General features: G+C 38.8%; 1 protein-coding gene across 1 annotated transcript in view; it reads left to right on the plus strand.

Annotated features, from left to right (window-relative positions):
* cdh8 (cadherin 8) overlaps positions 1–20,444 on the plus strand; it is a 66,986-nt gene that overhangs the window by 23,129 nt on the left and 23,413 nt on the right. The window contains exons 2-3 of the mRNA XM_030794163.1: positions 1,366–1,660; positions 17,669–17,788. Coding sequence (XP_030650023.1) covers positions 1,366–1,660; positions 17,669–17,788 — 415 coding nt within the window. The remainder of the gene's footprint in view (positions 1–1,365; positions 1,661–17,668; positions 17,789–20,444) is intronic.

Raw genomic sequence — 20,444 nt, forward strand, 5'->3', positions numbered from 1 at the left:
TGTCCTATTGTGCATTCCTTGTTAATTAAATCCTTCTTTTGGAATAAAGACATGCTCTGAGACTATATTAAAAAAAAAATGGGGGATGGTGGGGGAGAAGGAAATAAACAGACCAAGATGCACCCTGAGAAAAGAGTATGCCATTAATTTGGCCTCATTTAAGGGCTTTCATAGACTGGAGGATGTTTGTGAAGCTGTTGTGTTAATGAGATAGATCTTTCATGTGAAATGATGGCACAATTAGGAGAACAAAAGTGCAAGGTGTGACAATTTAAGTGAATGTGCTTTGTCAGTGTCTGAGAACAGCACCTCTGAGACAACAGATGCATAAAACGTAGTTCTAAAACAATTGCAATAGGTTTTTTTATTTTTTTTTTAAATTTTTTTTTTTTTGAGATCTCAAATTCTGTGCACACGTTTGCCTTATTATTGCATTCCCTAGTGCAATCCCACCGGGATGCCAAACATACTTCCAGTCCGGGAAATGGAACTGGTTTTGCTGAACAGGATGTCCTCATGTGAGAGGGAAAAAAAAATGAGAGAGCAGACAAAGAAATAACTGAGCTAATACTAATGGTGACTGCCTCTGGCCATGTTTTAAAGTATGGTCAAATGCGCAATCTTCCCATTTTACTTCTAATATACCTTCCAAGCAGTTCCTTATTAATGTTGGCAACAGTTCTAGTACTAGATTAAGAACAGAGAGATTGAGTGGTCACTTGTTCACTGTATCTCTTTGATTCTGGAATGTTTTCTTGGTGTAGACTTAATACTATGTTGATAGACTCACTTTGGGGAAAAAAAAAAAAAAGTCATATTCTGTATAGACATGACCTACATTCTGACACATGACAGTTGTCTATTTCTATTTTCTTCTGAGACTGTTTAAAGATAGACCCTGCCTTTTGATGTTGTTCTTTTTTTTCACCATGTCTTGAGGGTAGAGCTTTTTCTGGTACTGTGACCTGATGGCAGATTTGAAGTTGGTAAAAATGTTGACTTTGTTGTGGGCAGGTGTGAGGAGAGCAGCTCGCCTCCTCTCTCCATCGCAGATGGATTAAGCAGTGAATGACAGATGGAGCGGATAGACAACTTAAACATTGCTTCGTAACCCAGGACCTTGTCTGCCCTTTATCGCTTTTGTCTCTGAGATCGAGCAATTCAGCTGTCAGAGTAAAACACTGCCATTTTGGAGAAACTGTACTACACTCCACTTGGCTCCCGACTCTAATTCCTTCATGTGATGGATTAGGGCTCTGTCCAGTGTGGATAGCATTGATCTGGGATTGTACAAGCAATATTAGCTGAGACTTAGAGTCATCTCTCTCTCTCTCTCTCTCTCTCTCTGTCTCTCTCTATATGTAGCTTCACACAGATTTGGACGTGCGGAACAAAAACATCAAGTATGTACTAGCAGGGGAAGGAGCTGGGACTATCTTTGCAATCAATGAGAAGACTGGAGATATTCACGCCATGAAGAGGCTTGACCGAGAAGAGAAGGCTGAGTATACACTCACTGCACAGGTCATCAACAGGGACACCAATGAGCCTCTGGAACAGCCATCTGAATTCATCATCAAAGTGCAAGACATCAATGACAACCCGCCACAGTTCATAGAGGGTCCTTACCAGGCCTCTGTCCCAGAGATGTCCCAAGTGGGTGAGTGAACTCATTCCATTTTCAGTTAATGTGTGTCTGCCTCACATAGACCACAGGTTAACTGAGAGGGATTCACCAGTAAATTCTCATAAAAAGAGAGCAATAACTAAGCCCGTCCCTTCACTGACACCACTCCCCCCCCCCCCCCCCCCTTTTTTTTTTTGTTGTGTTTGATTTTGTTTTGTTTTGTTGTTGTTAAGATACCAAGGACGTATGGTGTATGGTGTTGGAAATAATAAGGAAAAGTCAGTGTCCTAACACATTGTCACAGAAATACAGTCTTCTCCCATTGATTAGATTCATACTGAGAAAACCATTTTTATACAAACAGCTCTATCTTAAATTGCTAAAACAACGAATTAAGTGAAGTCAACTGACTTTTTCTTTACACAATGCCAAGCCTAATCTCTCTCTTTTCTACCCATTAATAACTTTTTAACTCTGAGAACGGGAAAGAAAAAAGAAATTTGAACTCAACAATATATTAAACCTACGGAATAAAATCCCCTCACCATACCGTTTTACCACGACCAATCATGTAGGCATGTTATTAATCGCTCATAATCATAAAAGCCTATGGATCAGAAGAGATGGTTCTGCTAATTAAAAATACATTTTTAAAGCTGTAAAAAGCTCATCTGCAACCAGATTTTACATCATGTAACATATCATTCTGGACCCATAGTAAAACATGATTCCACAGCTCAAAGTGGGGACACACTGGTGAGGTAAAAAAAAAAACAAAAAACAAAAAAAACACATACACATGAAAACTTCCTACAAAATGTAACTGCAACATTTTGTGCACGCCATAGCACTACGCCTGTGTTGAATTATTTTTGACTGATGGGAAGGCAAGAGTGCAGAAGGTGCCACCGAGACTGTTACAACTGCAAACATGACTGCCAAAAAAAACAATGAAAAAAAAAAAAAAAAAAAAAAAAAAAAACCCACGCAAGTTTGATCAACATAATATATTCAGCCATCCCCAAGTTCTTCTGGTCATGCATTTCAATGAGCTGTGTGATGATGAGTTCTTTGGAATGTAGCTCACACTGAGTTTGTGAAGTGGGCACGCAGCTCTGTAAAGCTTCCTTTTCCTTCAGTCCAAAGCCCAGTACTGAGGACCAGCACACACAGATACACTGTAGGCATGTCCTACCCAAAATCTAGATTTTATAACTGACAGTCCAAGTGCATACTATTTAGCTCATTAAAACGTTTGCTTTTGGGCATGTTTAATTACACTGAAGACTGAGATACACTGATTTTTTTTTTTTTTTTTTTTTTTGTGCATGTTTACTGTGCTTCGTTACTTGCTTGATGTTTTAATTTATTTTTCTTACTATTCAGTTAATGATTTTATTTATTCATTTATTTTTTATTTGGAGTTATTCTAAAAGGAGCGCCATGTCATACCACAAATGATTATTCCATAAAGCAGGATATGTCATAATTTTACTGTTAGTAAAAGTGCAACATAGGCATTTTGCTACTTTTAGCTAACGCATGGAATAAACCACCGATGAAGTGATCATTCTGAGATAGCAGCTTGTGGTCTGAACAGTACACATGACTTAAATGAACTGTTGATCGATGAGAGAGAGAGAGAGAGAGAGAGAGAGGGAGAGAGACTGATGATGATGGTGCTGTTTTTGTTTATTTTATCTCTCTAAATTGAAATGCACTGTGGAGTTATCTAAAGGTTTTGTCAGTGAAGTGTGGGAGCTGACAGTTGCTGGGTGTGAAGCACAGTGGTGGTTTAGTGCAGAGAGAGATGTGCCTTTGGGAACTGTACATCACCAGGTACAAGTCGGCTGCTCTTGTGATTCTTATTTCCTTTTGTCACTACTGATTAATTAAACATTAGCCAATGTTCTCTTGTTTGCTTGAAAGGCATTCTCAATGACTTGTTTTTGGTCTTATAAACTATTTATGCATTGCGACAGACAGTCAAACGGAGAACCAAAAGTTCTGGGACTGAAAAAAGAAGAAAAACACAAACAAGCAGGCCTCTCTCATTTCTTATTCATACGCCCAACCTTTTTCTTCATAATTTAATGTATATATCATATGTAAATATATGATATATAGATATAAGTATAATTAGTAAATCCGTGGTGAATATAATTAGGCTTTGTTTTCTTTCAAAAGAACAAATATTTAGATGACGTTCATTAAGAAGCCGGTAGCAGTATAACTTAAACTGTGTATAATGCACTGAATAAAATAATGCTGTTTCATTACATTAAAGAAGATTTCACTGATCATTTTAACATTGTACCCAAGCAGCCAGTGCAGTTACTGTGCCGGGGTGCAGCAGGCTGCTGTAGGCTTGTGAGAGCACTGAGATACTCTCTGTGTTGTGTGACACCTTACACAGGGATCACTGTCTTAACTCAAATCCACAAGATGTGGTTCTAGCATGTAATTACACAGTACAGTCATGAGGAGATTTCATTTGAGTGGTAGAGGAGAGAGGGAGAAAAGCCTTTCAGGTCCATGTTATTTCTCCGTTCTGTCCCTCTCACCCAACAAACACACACACACACACACACACACACACACACACACACACACACAAGCTGTCTGAGCATAGATGGAGACGTGACAAGGACATAAATAGTGCATTAATGCATGTAAGTTTCTTGTGTGAAAGAAAGCACAGAGGTTAATAGAAAACTGAAGAGTATGGCGTTTTTTTTTCCCTCTATTCCCTCTTTCTTTTATAGAATACAACTGGATTAAGTGTCCTTGGCTGCATGGATACATTTGAACAATAGGATGAATTCAAAGAGCATCATTTAGGTTGCCTATTGTGGATGGTAGGAGGAAAAAAGGCTAGGTAGACATTGTACAGATCAAGATCCAGTGGACTGGTACCCAAAACTGTAGGGTCAGAGACGTTACAATCATGTCATAATTAGCCACTCCACTGTAAAACTTGATCTATTCAGGGTAAGTGTCCATGTTATTGAGAAATGCTCAGCGTGGCAGGTTGTAGAGGCTTTGTTTTAGGACTATTAAGAGCTCTCTCATGGGCATACTTCATGAGGGATCTTTAAAACCGTGAGATCATCAATTCATCAGCTGTGACATATAATTAATAATCATCGGAGCCCTATGAGCTATAACTAATCCTGTCCTCGGCACCTCTCGAAGTTTACAGGATTACTGGATGCCTATGGCATCTCAATTTTTACTTCTGGAAGTCAGTACACACTGTATGTATATTCATGAGATTATCACATATTTCATTTTCACTTCAATTAAATTTGAATGTGTTACTTACGCGTATAGGTCTGGCCACAATGGGAATTATGAGTCATTTGCATGGATTGGACAAATCTCATTGGATTACCAAATCTGTGTTTTTTTTTTTTTTCTTCACTAATAGGGTCTTTGACTCTAAGGCAAAGACAAGCAAGCAAATTCCCCTATCAGGTCTTCAAACCATATGCTGGAATTACGCAGCTCCCAGCCTTCTGGCACTGACAAGAGGATTGTGATGTTGCTGAAATTACCGAGTCTACTTGAAGTGACTGTTTGGGTAATTAACATCAAAGTTGTCCATCCCACCTCCCTTCTACAGAAAGGTGTGAATGACAATAATTGTTACATCGAAAAATAAACCCAGAATTTTTTTTTTTCTTTTTTCGTCATCTCAAAGTGGAATGAGAGTGAGCCCTGGTGCTTTCATTATGGAGTTGGGTAATAAACTGGTGAAGAGACAGATGGCGCATTGCTCCTCCGCCCCCCTCTCTGCTTGCCCGGTCTCTCCCGGCAAAATTAAACCTTGTACAGAGACACGGAGCACAGGAATGTGTCAGGATCTGCTAAATTGGAGCGCTGATATAAAACTGAAGTGACGTTAATAGATTACCCAGGGTTCATTTGCATTTTGAGAGTTATTACGAGCACGGGTAACAGGACTAACAGGAGAGGGGTCTGTACTTCTAATGACGTTTCTGATTATGCATGCCACATTCCTGGCAGGTTAAAAAAATAAATAAGAACTCGTCCCAGGAAATTCCTGACAATGAATCACGTTCTTTACTCCATCTCACATTCTGTATATGAGCCACAGTTTTTTTTTTTTTTTTTTTTTTTTTTTTTTTTTTTTTTCAGTGTTCATGTCAAAAAAGAGAGAGAGGGAGAGGGAAAGAGAGTTTAAAAAGGATTTAAAGTTCTGAAAGTGTAAGATATAGTTGTGAACACAAAATCAAACAAACAAATTCAATGTGCTTCAACTCCTTTACCATTTTTGTTGATTGTACTATGACTATTTTTTTTTTCTTTTTTTTTCCTTTTTTTTTATGATTATTATACTACCAAATGTGTCACACTCACACGGAGATGCACCACAAAATGATTCATTATTTAGCCTCAATTTGTAAAGTATATAGTAAAATTTTAAACAAACATACAAAAATAAATACATGTTTAAGGCATTATACATCCCTATTAATACATATAAGTTAGTAGTTTGATGTGGACCACTGTTCAGCAATATAGAGAGCAGAAGCATTCTCTCATCAGTGCAGGAAGCATGCCTTTGTGCCTGTGTATTGTGTAATGCACCAATCTGGAGTGAAGTTCTGACAGATGGACTGGGAAGTAGGGGGTGCTAGGCCTTTAACATGGTGTGCAGCTGGGCCATCGCAGAGCCACATCTGCTGGCCAGGTGCCCTGCTGTGGTCTGCTCATCGCCCCAGCTGGGCTGTGGGTCAGAGACCTGAAGCCACTGTAGCCCAGCCAAGCTAATCTAACCCAGGACAGGAGAAAGAGCCAGGGATCAGAGGGATGTCTCTAGCAAGCTGGGCCACTCTTTAAATAACCTGTTTCTCTTAGCTCACCTCCTTTCCCCTCTCATTTCTGTGTGCGAGTGTGTGTGTGTGTGTGTTTGTGTGTGTGTGTGTGTGCGATACACGGGTCAGTTCAAAACCCAAGGGTCCTTTTTGATTATTTATAGGCTGGATTGGTACAGGTAGGGTGCAAATTTACAACCTTAACTAACACTTCTTGCGATGTAGAGAAGTGTTGGTTAAAAAAAAAAAAAAAAAAACTACTATAGTAAGGAATAGTAGAGATCTAAATACTTTGTTACAAGGTCCATGGGACCATCATTTGAACTTTGAGTGGGTACACATGAAAAAGCTGAAACTGGACCTCAGTGTCTGATTTCATCTGTTCTGGCCATATTTCTTGACATTTCTTGGCCCATCTTGTAACATTTAAACTGCTCTATAACGTGAGTTAAATGGGTATTCTTCCATGTAGCTATTACACCCTTTAATTCAAACTAACACAGCTGACCAGTAATTTTAAAAAGATTTTATAATTCAGAATTCAATTCAGAAATGTAAAGCAAATGGTCTTGGTGATTGTAACTGGGTCTGGCATAAATGTGATACCCAGACACTAGTACCTATTCTTCAATACCACATCTCATCTTTTAAAGAGTTCTTTGCTGTGCGTGCGCAATCATCTATGAAAAAGAGACTAATAAATGGACTTTGCTCCACTTCACTGACTCAGCTGGAAGTAATGTGATTCTTTCCAAATGATCATCAAAAGAGATAAGCGTATAAATTTAAAACCATTTTTGTCCCTGCCTCATGGTCTGTCTGTCTTAAAGGAAAAAACAAACAAACAAACAAAAAAACAAAACAAAACAAAAAAAAACATCTCTTTGGATGTTTCCCCAGCAACAATGTTATTTGCTGTTTGTCCTTAGAATGTATTTAACCAATTCAGTCCAAAAGTAACATGCTTAAATCCACATAACCTGTTATTGAAATGAGAGGCGATGTATATGTTTGTGATGATTTATGTCCTCAAAAGCCCCTTGTGATATTAAGAAGTGTTACTCTTGCAGAAAGAGCAAAAATGTTATCAGCTTATGTATATTTTCTTTGGATAAAGATCTGCTTTAACTCAGCTTTTACTTAGCTGTTCCCTCCTGCACAATGGACGTCACTGTTTAGCTCCTACATGACTGGCTCTGATCTCCACATCCTCATTGCGGTATCTGTCTAAGTAATACCTCAGCCTATTCTTCCCAGGCGGCAGAACAAAACCTGCAAGCTAGCAGGTAATGAAGCCATTCAGTGTGTTCTGCATAAGACTGTCTCAGCAGATGATTGGTTGAGAGCTCTATAGAACTGTGGGGAAAAAAAAGAAAACTCTGTCACCCTCTGCTTTTCCAAGGTAACAGCTCATACAGAGTACAGGGTACAGAAGAGAGGAAAGGAATACAACAAATGATAAAAGGGAGAGGGAGTGAATGAGTGTGTTTTTTTTGTTCTGCTTGGTGGTGGGGAAAACACATAAATGGCGCAGGCCACTGTTAACGGTGCAAGGTCTCATTGTGTGGACTAAAGCAGTGACACTGATTCCATGTGACAGTGTAATCAGCACCAAGGTGGACAGTGACATTATCTGTCTTTCATGATAAAGGAAAGTGAGAGAAAGGGGGGAGGTGGGTGAGTAAGAGATAAAACAGGATTCTCGTTACAGATTTGCCTGTAGATTTAAGTCTCACAACTAGTCCTGACCACTGACAAAACAAAATACCTTTCATCTCTTCAAATAAATGTTTATGTTTTATGCATTTGAGAAGAAAATGTGATAATTGGACTAGACTGTCATAGCCATGTGTATTCCTTTTTATCTGGAATGTCAACTTTAATCATCTGTTGTTATTTTTGACTTTCCTAACAAAGTCTTACCGACCTGAAACTCATTTATCTCAGATTTGCTTGTGTTTTTCTAATAAAACATTAACTAGCCGTGTTTCTTAGTTCTGTAATGAAATAACACCTGCCTAACACAGGGTGACAGAAGTTGATGTATGCCTTACAAACACACAGTGTAATTTACCTGGATGGTGTTCTATAACATTCATTATTAACTGACCTGTGATGGAGCAGAGAGAGAGGCAGGGGCCCTGCAGTCTATACCAGGTCCCAGGAATAAGGTTTAATGCAGCTCTGGTGTGTGAGTGGAGATTTCTGACAATGCTGAAATGTTCAGATTCTTACTCCAACCTACAGAGCTTATTTATATCTGATTGGACGCAAGAATACTTTCTCGCAGACATTGCACAGTTGAACAGTCTCAAGCCATCGATTAATTATGCAAGAGGAGCGCTGTGGATATTTAATGTTGCGTCAGGTCTTTTTTTTCAGTCTCTCTCTCTCTCTCTCTCTCTCTCTCTCTCTCTCTGACAGCTCCCTCTTTGGCTCTACAACTTTCTAACTCCATGTCTTTGACTCTCCTGTCTCTGCCTTAAACAGATTATGTCTGTATACTTTGTGTACTGAGAGTAAGAAAGAAAGGAGGAGTGGATAGAGATTTCTGTCTTTTTTTTCTTTTCTTTTCTTATATACATTGTTTGGTAGCAGGGTACCAGTCAAGGTGCTCAAGCAGAGTTAAGTCTCTCTCTCTCTCTCTCTCTCTCTCTCTCTCTCTCTCTCACTGCATTAATAAGTAGTAGCACCACAACAGTCTGTCTCCTACAGGCAGCAGTCAGTGTCGCTCTCCCAAATTAAAAAGCACTGATTGCATCATGTGGTGGAAAAGACGTTCTGTAGTTCTTTTCTGTATGTAGTCTATATTATTTTAATGAGCAGCACTACACTGAGAAAACACCAATAGAAGAGAGAACAGTCTGCAACATGATTACATATAAGCGTTCTGAAAGAGAAATCTCAGAGCACAAACTGTTTTTTGAGACACTTTGTTCAGGAAACAAGGTGTTCTTGGCAAGCAGATTTTTTTTTCCCTCAGTGAGAACTGTGAACATGTTTTACCAGAGCCCAAGAGCAAAAGATTCATGGGGTATATGCAGTGGCAGGGGGATTGCACACACAGAGACATAAATGAGAGGGAAACACATTCATCACAGTGGCAGAGACCAGAGCAAAGAGAAGCGTCCAATCATGGTGAAGAAGAAAAGGCCAGGCATAAAAGAGCACGCAGCAAGGTCATTTGAAAAAGAAACAGATAAGACGGGGAGATCAAGCGGTAAATCTCCTCAACGTGGAGTTCCTCTGATCCTCATAGGGACCTGTCCCATTAAAGAAGACCAGCTTTCTGCTCTGCTGTTATGGTTCCTATGCCTGAAGGAAAAACAAAACAAAACAAAACAAAAGCAACTTTCCTTTGTCACTCCTTTGTCAGCAGAGAAGCTCAAGCCTTTACACATACGTACACAGTCCTTGGACCTTAGTCCTTGTCTCTGACAACCACAATTCCATTGTTATATTTTGTGGTTTTGTGTGTGCTTTTAATATAACACTTGCTAATCACCTTAAAAGTGGTGCTTAAGTGTTTTTCTCTAGTGTCTCAGATCTTCAACACACTAAAGTCGACTCCACTGCTGGTCTGTTACACCTCATTTTAAATGCCACAGTGTTTCCCTCACATCATCCTCTGAATGCATCATTTATTATAGCCCATCTGCAACAAAGTTAGTGGGATGCCTCCAATGGTTTACAAGCCCATGTACTCATGTACTCATAACAGAAAAAAAACAATAGTACATACTGCAATATACAGACAACGGCATCACAGCTCCTAGGTGATTAGAAGAATATGCTTCACAACACAGCCTAAAAGTAGCTCTTTTAAAACGTCACAACAGATCAAATAGTTAACCAATCTTTCAAAGACTGAGAATTTAACATTGACCCTGTTTACTGTCTCTTTTTCTTACTGAACATCTCCCCACTGTGTGTGTGTTTGTGTGTGTGTGTGTGTGTCTGTGTGCGTCTGTGTGTGTGTGTGTGTGTGTGTGTGTGTGTGTGTGTGTGAGTGTGTGTGTGTTCCTCGTGATGGATTACTTGTCAGGAGGCACCAGGAGCATTCCCTATGCCTGACTGATAAATTTACTCACAAGTCACGTAGAAAGTGTTTGGCCTTACCTTTCAGCAAATGCGTTAACCCTTCTCAACCTGCCCCCTTTGTCTGAGATCGCTGGTGTTTCACTATATGGCGCATGTAGCTCTTGACTGATACTGCCAGTGAAAGCTGCGCAGAGCAAAGTTCTCTCTGGGTTTCACATTGTGCATGACCCTGGTGTCAAAGGCTACACCTTTAAACTAATGGGTCAATGAAAACCCTGGCATACCTCTTCCCCCTCACAGTTTTCCGCTGACTCTAATGACCGTAATGCTTTTCAATGCTGTCTGAGTGTACTTTGAGTTCCGTGATGGCTTTGTGTCAACTTTGATGGTTTCCGTCACATTCAGAGGAAGCAGGGGATGGTGTTACTTCATTCCTTCAGCAACATGTCAGTCAAATACACACACACACGCACACACACACACACACACACACACACACACACACATGCACGCACAACACTCCCACCTGCTCAGCTGGTTTTTCTCACCTTTCGTTCCCTCTCCCTGCTGAGTGGGCCCAGGCTTGGCTGGCATATACTGTGACAATGACAATCATTTTAATGTGTCATGTATATTCCCTTGGGCACCACATTCTCCTGCAGACTACAACCAGCCAAAAACTTAGCTGGAGCACATTTAATACATTTATCACACATGCTAATACCGTGGCCAGAAATATTCAGTTTACCACCTTTTTTCCCTCATGGCATGGCTAGATTATCTCTGCTGTGCAGGCAACTGGTTGACATGCATTTTTCTTTGATGTTAGTTTGTGTATTTATTTCATGCTAGTTTCATTCCTTTTTTTAGCACTCAAAGTATTATTTTTTATTTTGATGTCTATTTATTTTGTTTGGTTACAGGTCACAATATTGGTCATCAAAATACAAACTCAGTGAAATTCAGTGATAATTTCAGACAAGCAAACACACTTTCATCTGATTTTGCTCTGAAGTGCAGTTTTATATCAGACGCGTGGCTTCATATCTTGGCCGAAATTTCAGAAGCGTGAGCAGAATAGTTGCCCCCCTCTGTGGTCCTCAGTGACAAAGTCTTCATTCAGGGTCATCTAGATAGCCTACAACAGAGGTTAGACCTACATCTGCTCACAGCAAAAACGACCTGACATACAAAAGGATTCAGAAATGAGATCAGCTCCAGTGTCACCAATATCTCATACTCCCAAATGAGGGTTTGTTAACCTAGCTCATTTACTTTTATCATTTATTTATCTACACCCCTCCCCCACATTTTTCTATAACCACTTCGAATTTTTTTTTTCTTTTCTTTAATTATAACCACCTTGGAAATGAAAATTGTAAGTGTTTGTTTTATAATTCCTCTGTTCCAGCAAAGCAACCCACATACTTTTTCTTGCAAACTAATTAAAATTATTCAGTGACCCGCCACTCCAAAATGGCGACATGTGTCAAAGCCATCAGTGGCGAACAAAAGACACTCTTAATTGTTTTGTTCCAGTGGTTCCTGTAAACAGCTTGTCAAGACCAGCACTCAAGCATCCCTCTTATGTAAGATTTCTTTTCCTTACAACCTACCCAGCTCGCCAAGACAAAGGTTCCAGCACCCACCAAGCAGTGTATGTTAGTGGAGGATCTCTCCTTGTCTAATCACAGGCTATTAATTGTAGGGGAAATTGTAGGGGAGAGAAAGATAGTCTCCTTTATACCCTGTCCACGCTTTTCCATCACTGACTCAAGGGAGCAATTTCTATGACGCTGACAACCATGTAGCTAGAATCTCTCATCTGTTCATCTAACCTACTAATTTTTTCCTCTTTGCTTTTCTGCAGCTCAGAAGCTTATCTCCTCATAAACAAAATGTATTTCAGAGTGAGCTCAATCTGATTGTCCTGACCATGCTTGGCTGATTCTCCTCTCTCCCTGAATCACGCTCGCCCCTCGTGCATGAGCGTGAATGTGAATTAGCAGGGTTATGAGAAGTGATCTGCCAGAACGGAAGCTGGATGTGTGCCTTATTATTATTTATGGTCGCCCTCTTTAAGCCCCTCAGCAACACTCATGTCCCTTGATAAACAACGCAGAGGAAACACCCTTTTCAATTACGGCTGTGGCGGTAAATCATGCCGGAATGAGTGGCGGCCGGCAAATTACACCTCTCTGAATGACAGATGACAAAACTCACACCTTGATATTCTTTCCACATTGATAGCATTTAGCATCTGCTATAAATGTCCATCTGTGTCTAGGGTGAAACATGTTTAACCATCTGAAACCTAAACTGGCAGTAATCAATGTGTGTCAAATCAAACCAGTGGACACTTTGACTTGGTTGTTGTGTATTGCTGCCCAGACCACGCTCTTATCTATGTGGCTAGTCTGGTCTTCAGATTATCTGAGAGTGACGTGGTCACATTACGAATGCCTTTATTTCTGTGGAGTGTAAATGAATCTTTTACATTTGCCAACTTTTTTTTTGTTTTTTTATGTGGAACACAGACCACAACACAAGTACAGAGCCAGAGACAGTGTGTTCATTTCTTTAAATCTGTTATACGACAATGGACTGCTAAAGCAGTACTTTCAAAGATAAATGCTAAGAAACAAATGTTTACAAAGGAGAACATATTCTTAAGTAATTTTGTAATTACAGTATTATACAGGCTGTTACAGGCTGTTAAAACTGTGACTTGAGGATTGTGCCGTTGGCTGTGATTTTTTTTTTTTCTTTAATATCTTAAATTATAAATATCACCATTATTCAAAGTGACAGTAATAATTTAGATTTCACTGAAAAAGCGACACAATCAAAATACATCAAATGTTATTTTCCTTAATGATATCTTGCAGAGACAGTATTATGGTTTCCTGTTTCACCATAGGAATAATTCTCAAAATACAGGACCCTCTCCCCAGATAGACAACTCACTGTTGCATTACTATGTCTTGTAAAGTCATATCTTACACTACTTACCTCAATATACTATACATTATAATCCGATCAGCAGTACCGCGGGTATGTAATCCGTAACAGTGCACAAATCCCTTTTTTTTTTTTTTTTCCTCACGCCTCTGTGTCACTGTTGACTGGACATGATTTTTGATATCTACTCTATTCATGAGTTAAAATAATTTATTTAATACAAACAACACCATATTATTGTAGCAATAACGCACAGTGTTTTCTCCCATGTATTCACTGAATTGTCAATAGTCACTGTATCTCCATCCAGGGCTATAGAGTGTGCAGCTCCAAGCACTGGTTCCCTGTATGCCTCGATGACTATGTGCATATACATGTAGGCTGGATAACCCAGGAGACCACAAACTGTCTGTGAGATCACAACTGCACACAGAATCCAGTCAAACAGAGGGGGGCATTCCTCCAAACCACTGAGACCTTCTCAGCCTCACCAGCACAGGGCTGACATGACTGCACTTCGGTATTTATCCACAAACCCCTGCCTCAGTTCTGAAGGAGGTTTACTATTGATTTTCTATCACCGCATCCATGTATACAGTAAGTACATAGTGTAGTTTCCTTTTATTTTTTCATTAGGCGCTCTATAACAGAGTGAAATGCCTTAGTATAGTGTTTCAGCAGTGAGGCTGACATTTCTGTAGACACAAAATATCAGTCAATGAATGTTCCAATAGGACACTGAAGCCTCTCTCCAGGACAATCTACCAAACCACACAAACAAACAACCATCTGCATTTTCAGCAATCCACAGTTACTACAGCATATCTGTATTTTGCCCATAGCGATATGGTTCAGATAATAATACCTGAGAAAGGTGTACGGTTATGAATTTTAATTAGTTCATCTTATTTTGCTTTCTATTTAAAAATGTTTTCCTCTCTTGTGCCTTCTACCCTGAGGAATACATGATCAAACATACATAAATATATTCTGGGAAAAATCTATAACCAAGTATATTTTCCTCCTCCTTCTTCTTCTTTTTTCTTCTTTGTCTTCTTCTTCTCCTTTCTTCTCTTGCTCAATATACAATAATTTCCTTCGAAAGTTGTCCTAGTAACACACTACAGGGCACCCAATCACAGTTACCCCCCACTCCAACATTCCTAGCTTCATGCATGTCAGTGAATTTTAAATATTCATGGAATGCTAACGTAAGATTGCTACTTTTTTTCCTGTGCCTGCTAGGATGTTAGGGTAATGTAATGAGGTTAGCGGCTGTGCAAAGTCATTTGTCGTTTTCTTTCACCTTCACTAAAATATGACTTCTATGGCTATGCCTGTCATGCTAGTCCAGCAGATCGCAGGTCTAACCAGTCAAAATTTCACAACCATCCATGGCAAAAGGGTGCAGCCAGCGGCAGATCAGAACGTTCGGAAATGCTCACTACAATCTCTCGCAAGGACAAGCTAATCTCCACTGATTTGAAGCCTTGCCAACAGAGGGCTTCCCTAATCCCTCATTCTTTTTTATCAGAAGAGAGGAGACTTTCCTTCTTGTCCAAGAGAGGAAGCTAGAGCTATTTCATGGCCCAGTGACTCCACTGTTTTTAAGAATAGTTGTCTTCTTTTCAAGGTCCAGATTTGTGTGCATCTTAGCAGCAGTCAATTCAGTGCATACAGCAAAAATGGTTTATAAAAGAGTCAGTGAAAAACGCCACTTCTGACATTTATCCCTGTTTTCTGACTCTTTAATATTAGCACTATGACATTCATAAGAATAATGTTGTTTTTAGAGTCTGGCTGTGCAATTTCCCCAGCATTCTGACTAAATGTCATCATTTTGTAACACTACTCTAAAAAGACTTGAGGGGAATATTTTGCTTTTTTTTTTTTTTTAAATAAAGTCATCAATTTTCCTTGTATGAATGTTTATCTCCTTTATTCATATGAGTTTTATTTTGATTCTTGTGTATAAAATTCATTTGGTAGCACTTAGTCCTCAAGAGCAGTGTTTTCAAGAGTTCTGCCTGAGGATACTTTTACATACACACACATACATAAGCGCATTCAAATCCAAAATAACTCACAGATACAGAATCTTGAGTAAGTTTAACTGTCACATTGGTTTAACAGGTACATGTGTAATGTCGTTCTTGTATTTCACATTTCACATATATAATTCCAAGTGCCCTAAAGCAAAAAACAACAAACACAGTGCTTAATAGGTATGGCAAGAACACATGGCTTACATTCTCTTCACATTGCATTCAGCATTTGTCCAGTTTACATGAACAAAAGGTGGAGGCAAGTATTTTTAGCGAACTGTTTCCAGCACTCTAAAAGTCAACAACAATGTCTTTATTAGGTTCTGTGCCTCCAGGGTAGCACTGAGTGGGAAAATGAGGGTAAATAAAGAGAAATATATTCTTCTAAGAATGTGATAAATATGTTCCTTTTATCTCAACATGAATCAGATGGCTGATTTACAGGGAACCACAGAGTGTGTCCTCGAGGTTCGGGGGACTGTGTTCTTCTACATGGTTTTGCTGAGATGTTTAGCTATGCGATAAAAATCATCACTCATTATCCTTTAAACAACACTAGTAAGGATGTAGTCAGGTATGAACACAACAGCCTGCAAAATCTCTCTCTCTCTCTCTCTCTCTCTCTCTCTCTCTCTCTCTCTCTCTCTCTCTCACCCTCTGCATTTCTCTCTCCCTCCCTGTCTCACAAATACACGCAAATAACAACACCTGCAGGCCTGTGTATGCTCAGAAATAACAGGCAGATAAGCCCTTGCAGGTAAGCCCTAGCAACAGTAAGGGCTGCCTTTATTTGTACACCATCAGCACATGAATTACTGACAAACACATGTCTCTGAGGGCCACTTGAGGCTTTCTCAGTCTGAAATAATTGGGTTGCAATACTAGACCAGGTTTTGGAGTCAGAGTGCAATGATGTTTGGTGTTTTTATTTTTTTATTATTTTTTTAAATTTATTTATCTTCTTGCTTGTTGTTGGACAAAGGTTAGGGTGCCAACCATAAATCATCGGTTGACATATACAATGGCAATGTACAAAAGAGTTTCAAAAAGGTGTTTGAATGTAACCACAGTGTTTAGCAAAGTCAGCTCATGCGTGTCACATGCTACAGCAAGCACATGCCATGTTTCATGGTAGTTATTTATTTATGTTATTTTTCAAGGTTTTCACTATTGCCTTTCAAGAGTAAATGACTACTGTATTCCCTAGTAAAGTTAACAGAGCAGCCCAGAGGATTACACCAGTGTAGTTGTGTTTCTATGGTACCTGATTTTTACTGGTATCCTCAAACTGTTTTACGTGAGTGTTCTATTGGAACAAAAATCACACTCACTGTGCTGGAAAGTGAAGTCAAAGGGAATCTACTTTAGATAAACCCACAAGTTCTGCCTCTGTATATATGGTGGACACAGTCCATTCCACTTTGCCTCCACTGTCAACCACTACAGCACTTGCATGCATCCCTGAGACAGACATTATCTCTGTGCTATCAAAGACAGCTCTACATACCTGTGGCTGGGCCCCATACTCTCCCTGTCAACAGAGCACTTAGCCAAGCTGTCAGGACACTATGAGATCTTGCTTAAGCAAACAATTTCCATACTAGCTGCACTGTGGAAGCACTGTTCAGCATTTATTTATTTCGTTAATTTATTTATTTATTTGTTTGTATCATTACACCTTGGCGTTTCCGTGTGCTTATTAGTTCTTTGGTGCATATGTTCATTCATTCATTCAAACTTATTTCATTAAAGTTATAGGTCAGTGTAGACGAGGGGAACCACAGTCTCTGCAAATTTTTTTTCTTTTCTTTTCTTTTTTTTTTTTTTTTAAATTTGTTTGTCTGTTTTTGATCTTTGAGGTCTCAGAGCTGTAGTGTATTTTCATAGGGTCAAAGCGCAGTTGGAGCTTGACCCTCCAACACAAATCCAACATCCAAAGTATAACATTCTCTCTTTCATCAGTCTGTTGAGGACTAGTTCCTCAACAGTGGCTAGATAGAAGGTAGAGACAGTGGGGATTTCATTTATGTATCTATTCATTTATACCAGCAATTTTGTCAGTGATTCAGCGATGTGGAGGGAATTATGCTTCTTTTGGAATGACTTAAGGTCTTGACATTGAATACTCTGTTTTTACTGTGTCTCTGTCACAGGTACATCAGTCACAAGAGTAACAGCGACTGATGCTGATGACCCGGTATATGGAAACAGTGCCAAGTTAGTCTACAGCATTTTGGATGGGATGCCTTACTTTTCCATTGATCCAAACAGTGGTGAGTGGTGTGTCTTTGAAATCATCTCTTATAACAATGCTTTATTTATTTCTTTTATTTATTTCCTTGGAAGAAATGTATTAACTCTTTGTCAATACTTTGATCAAACTGTCTGTCTTGCCAAAGGATTTCTTAAAGATTAGGCCAGATTTTGGTTTTTAAACTACACTGGAAATAATGAAGCAGACACCAAAATGAGACTTTTGAGTGTTTCAAAATGATCCACGAAGCAATGTTGGCTTACTTGATTTAATTGACAAGGTTATCATCGAATTCCATTTTCAATCTGCTCTATTTTCAAACCTTTTTTTTTTTTTTTTTGCCTCTCCTAATTGCTTTTTCAGTTGACTTGTTCACAGTGTGTCTGTAAGCACCATGATTAAATAATGGCGAAATTACATTAATAAGCAATGAGATGGAAATGAACAGCTCATAATTTGGAGAAACAACAGACAATAAACAAGCCTGTCCAAATCATATGTGCATATTATATGAATACACTTTTTTTTTCCTTTTTTCTTTTTTTTACATAGAACATCCTGTTTGCTCTAGAACATCACGCATTTCAATCATTCACTGTCAGGCTAAGTAGAGAAATGCAAATGGTCTGGAGAAGTTATGAAAGCACAAATTCAGGAGCAGCGTGCATGGTCTGCATGATTACTGAGCACATACAGATGGCTCATTCAAGTGAGCCAGATGTTTTAATGAATGTTAATGAAAAATAGAAAAGGTAAAGGGAAAACAACCATTAGAAATCCATTTGACACTTTCAACACTATAGGAAATTAGACACATTTAACAAATAAGTAAACACCATGCTTCAATTTGTCACTTGGTTAATCGACAGCAAAAACTCTACCAAATATCTATGGTAATGAATTAATGTTTGTCTTTCTTCCACTTTTTGATGATCATGAATTCATCTGAATTTCTAACGATCAAGCTAGTCTAGAATCATGTGTGGCGTGAAGGATGATGGCCGACTTTGTGCTTGTGTGCATGTGTACATGCGTGTGTGTGAATACATAAATAGCTTTGATCCTCCAACTCTCCTGCCATCCCATAGTGTCCTTAATATTCCAAGCAGGAGAATATGAACTTAATGGTAATCTTGCTTTCCTCATTGTCTCCTTTTCCTCCATTTGTTTGTAGGACAAAGCATGGTAACCTTTCCTTTTATAATCACCTAGGTTCCTGGTATTTAGGAGGAATATAAATTGTAGAATTGCTGTGCTGTTAGGTAAATTATTGCTGGTTAAACATTTTAGGTTAAAAAAAAAAACTTTGGGTTGCAAATGTCTAGGTTCAACTAGATATTTCCTAAGAGTTTAAGAAAGGCCTGCAAATTAGATTTTCTTCAGGAGTAACTCCTTACCTGCATTTTATGTACCATGAAGTCATACGGTGATGTGACATTACAAGGGATGCAGTAAGAACCTAGTAACATGATGCTGATCAGTGCCACTAATCTTCAGAATCAAGTGCCAGTTCCTTTTTTTTTTTCTTTTTTTCTTATCAGCTTTCATTTTGTACTGCTACATATATGCAAGCTTTTTAACAGTGCCCTACCACACTAGTCAGCCAGCTACATTCACATGAGTACAATACCATACCTGAAAACATAAAAGCCTGATAGGCGGTAGAAAGTGTAACAAGTATGTCATGTATTAGTATATTACCAGAAAATGCTTTCTCATCTACCCACTCAAATAAATAAATAAATAAGAAAGAAAGTAACATCGATTTTAAGATTCTTATACTTGAACCATGTACATTCTACTACACAGTGTAACTAAGTAAGAAACTCTAATTTCCTCAGTAACCAAGGTTAAACTACACTGTCAGAGTAAATGACCTCTCGTCCCATGGTATTTATAAGTACTTTAAAAAGTTAAGAGCATTGCACTGATAAGGGAATGTTAATGTAGGCCTGCCCTGACAAATGGATAAACGCATTCTCCATTTGCACTCAATAGAACTGCACTCACTTCAGGCACACAGAAGTACATAACTAAACTAGGTTGTTTCTAAGTAATTATAGTAATACTTCAGACTTTTAGTATTTATCACCAGTAAGTACTTGAAGGACTAAGTACCCCAGTGCTTTATTAACAGTAACTATCCTTTTTGCCTTTAATCATGTATTCCTGAAACTTCAGGGACAGTACAAGGAAAGGTTACCCAAAGCACTTTGCCCCACAGAACAACATGTGCGTAATCTACTATGGTTATTCAATTCACACTTGAAGAAGACTGTCTTAACTGTCTAAATGTACTACAATTTCTAAGAAATGATCAAGGAGATCTGCATGAAAAGACAGGTAATTATTGGTAGATAGTATATGATTTTTCCACAATAGTTTATTCTTTCTGAATAGATTCTAAACTGACCTTGTCATAAACGTAATACAGATGCTGTAGGTTTGCTGCCTGCATCTTTGGGACTTAGATATTTACTGACTGATTCAATTCAGGTGCCTTTCAATAAATATGCCAAAGTTTGGAATAAAGATACCTCGCTATTGTGTACTAGAGGGACTAGAAGGGAATAAAAAAAAAATAGACACAGATCCTCAAGATGCCAATCCTAGTGTGCAACAGGTTTTATGTTTATTTGATGATCCCACAAGCCTCTTCCTTTTCTCTGAGTGGA

Source organism: Chanos chanos, chromosome 2, assembly GCF_902362185.1.
Source record: "Chanos chanos chromosome 2, fChaCha1.1, whole genome shotgun sequence".
Taxonomy (NCBI): domain Eukaryota; kingdom Metazoa; phylum Chordata; class Actinopteri; order Gonorynchiformes; family Chanidae; genus Chanos; species Chanos chanos.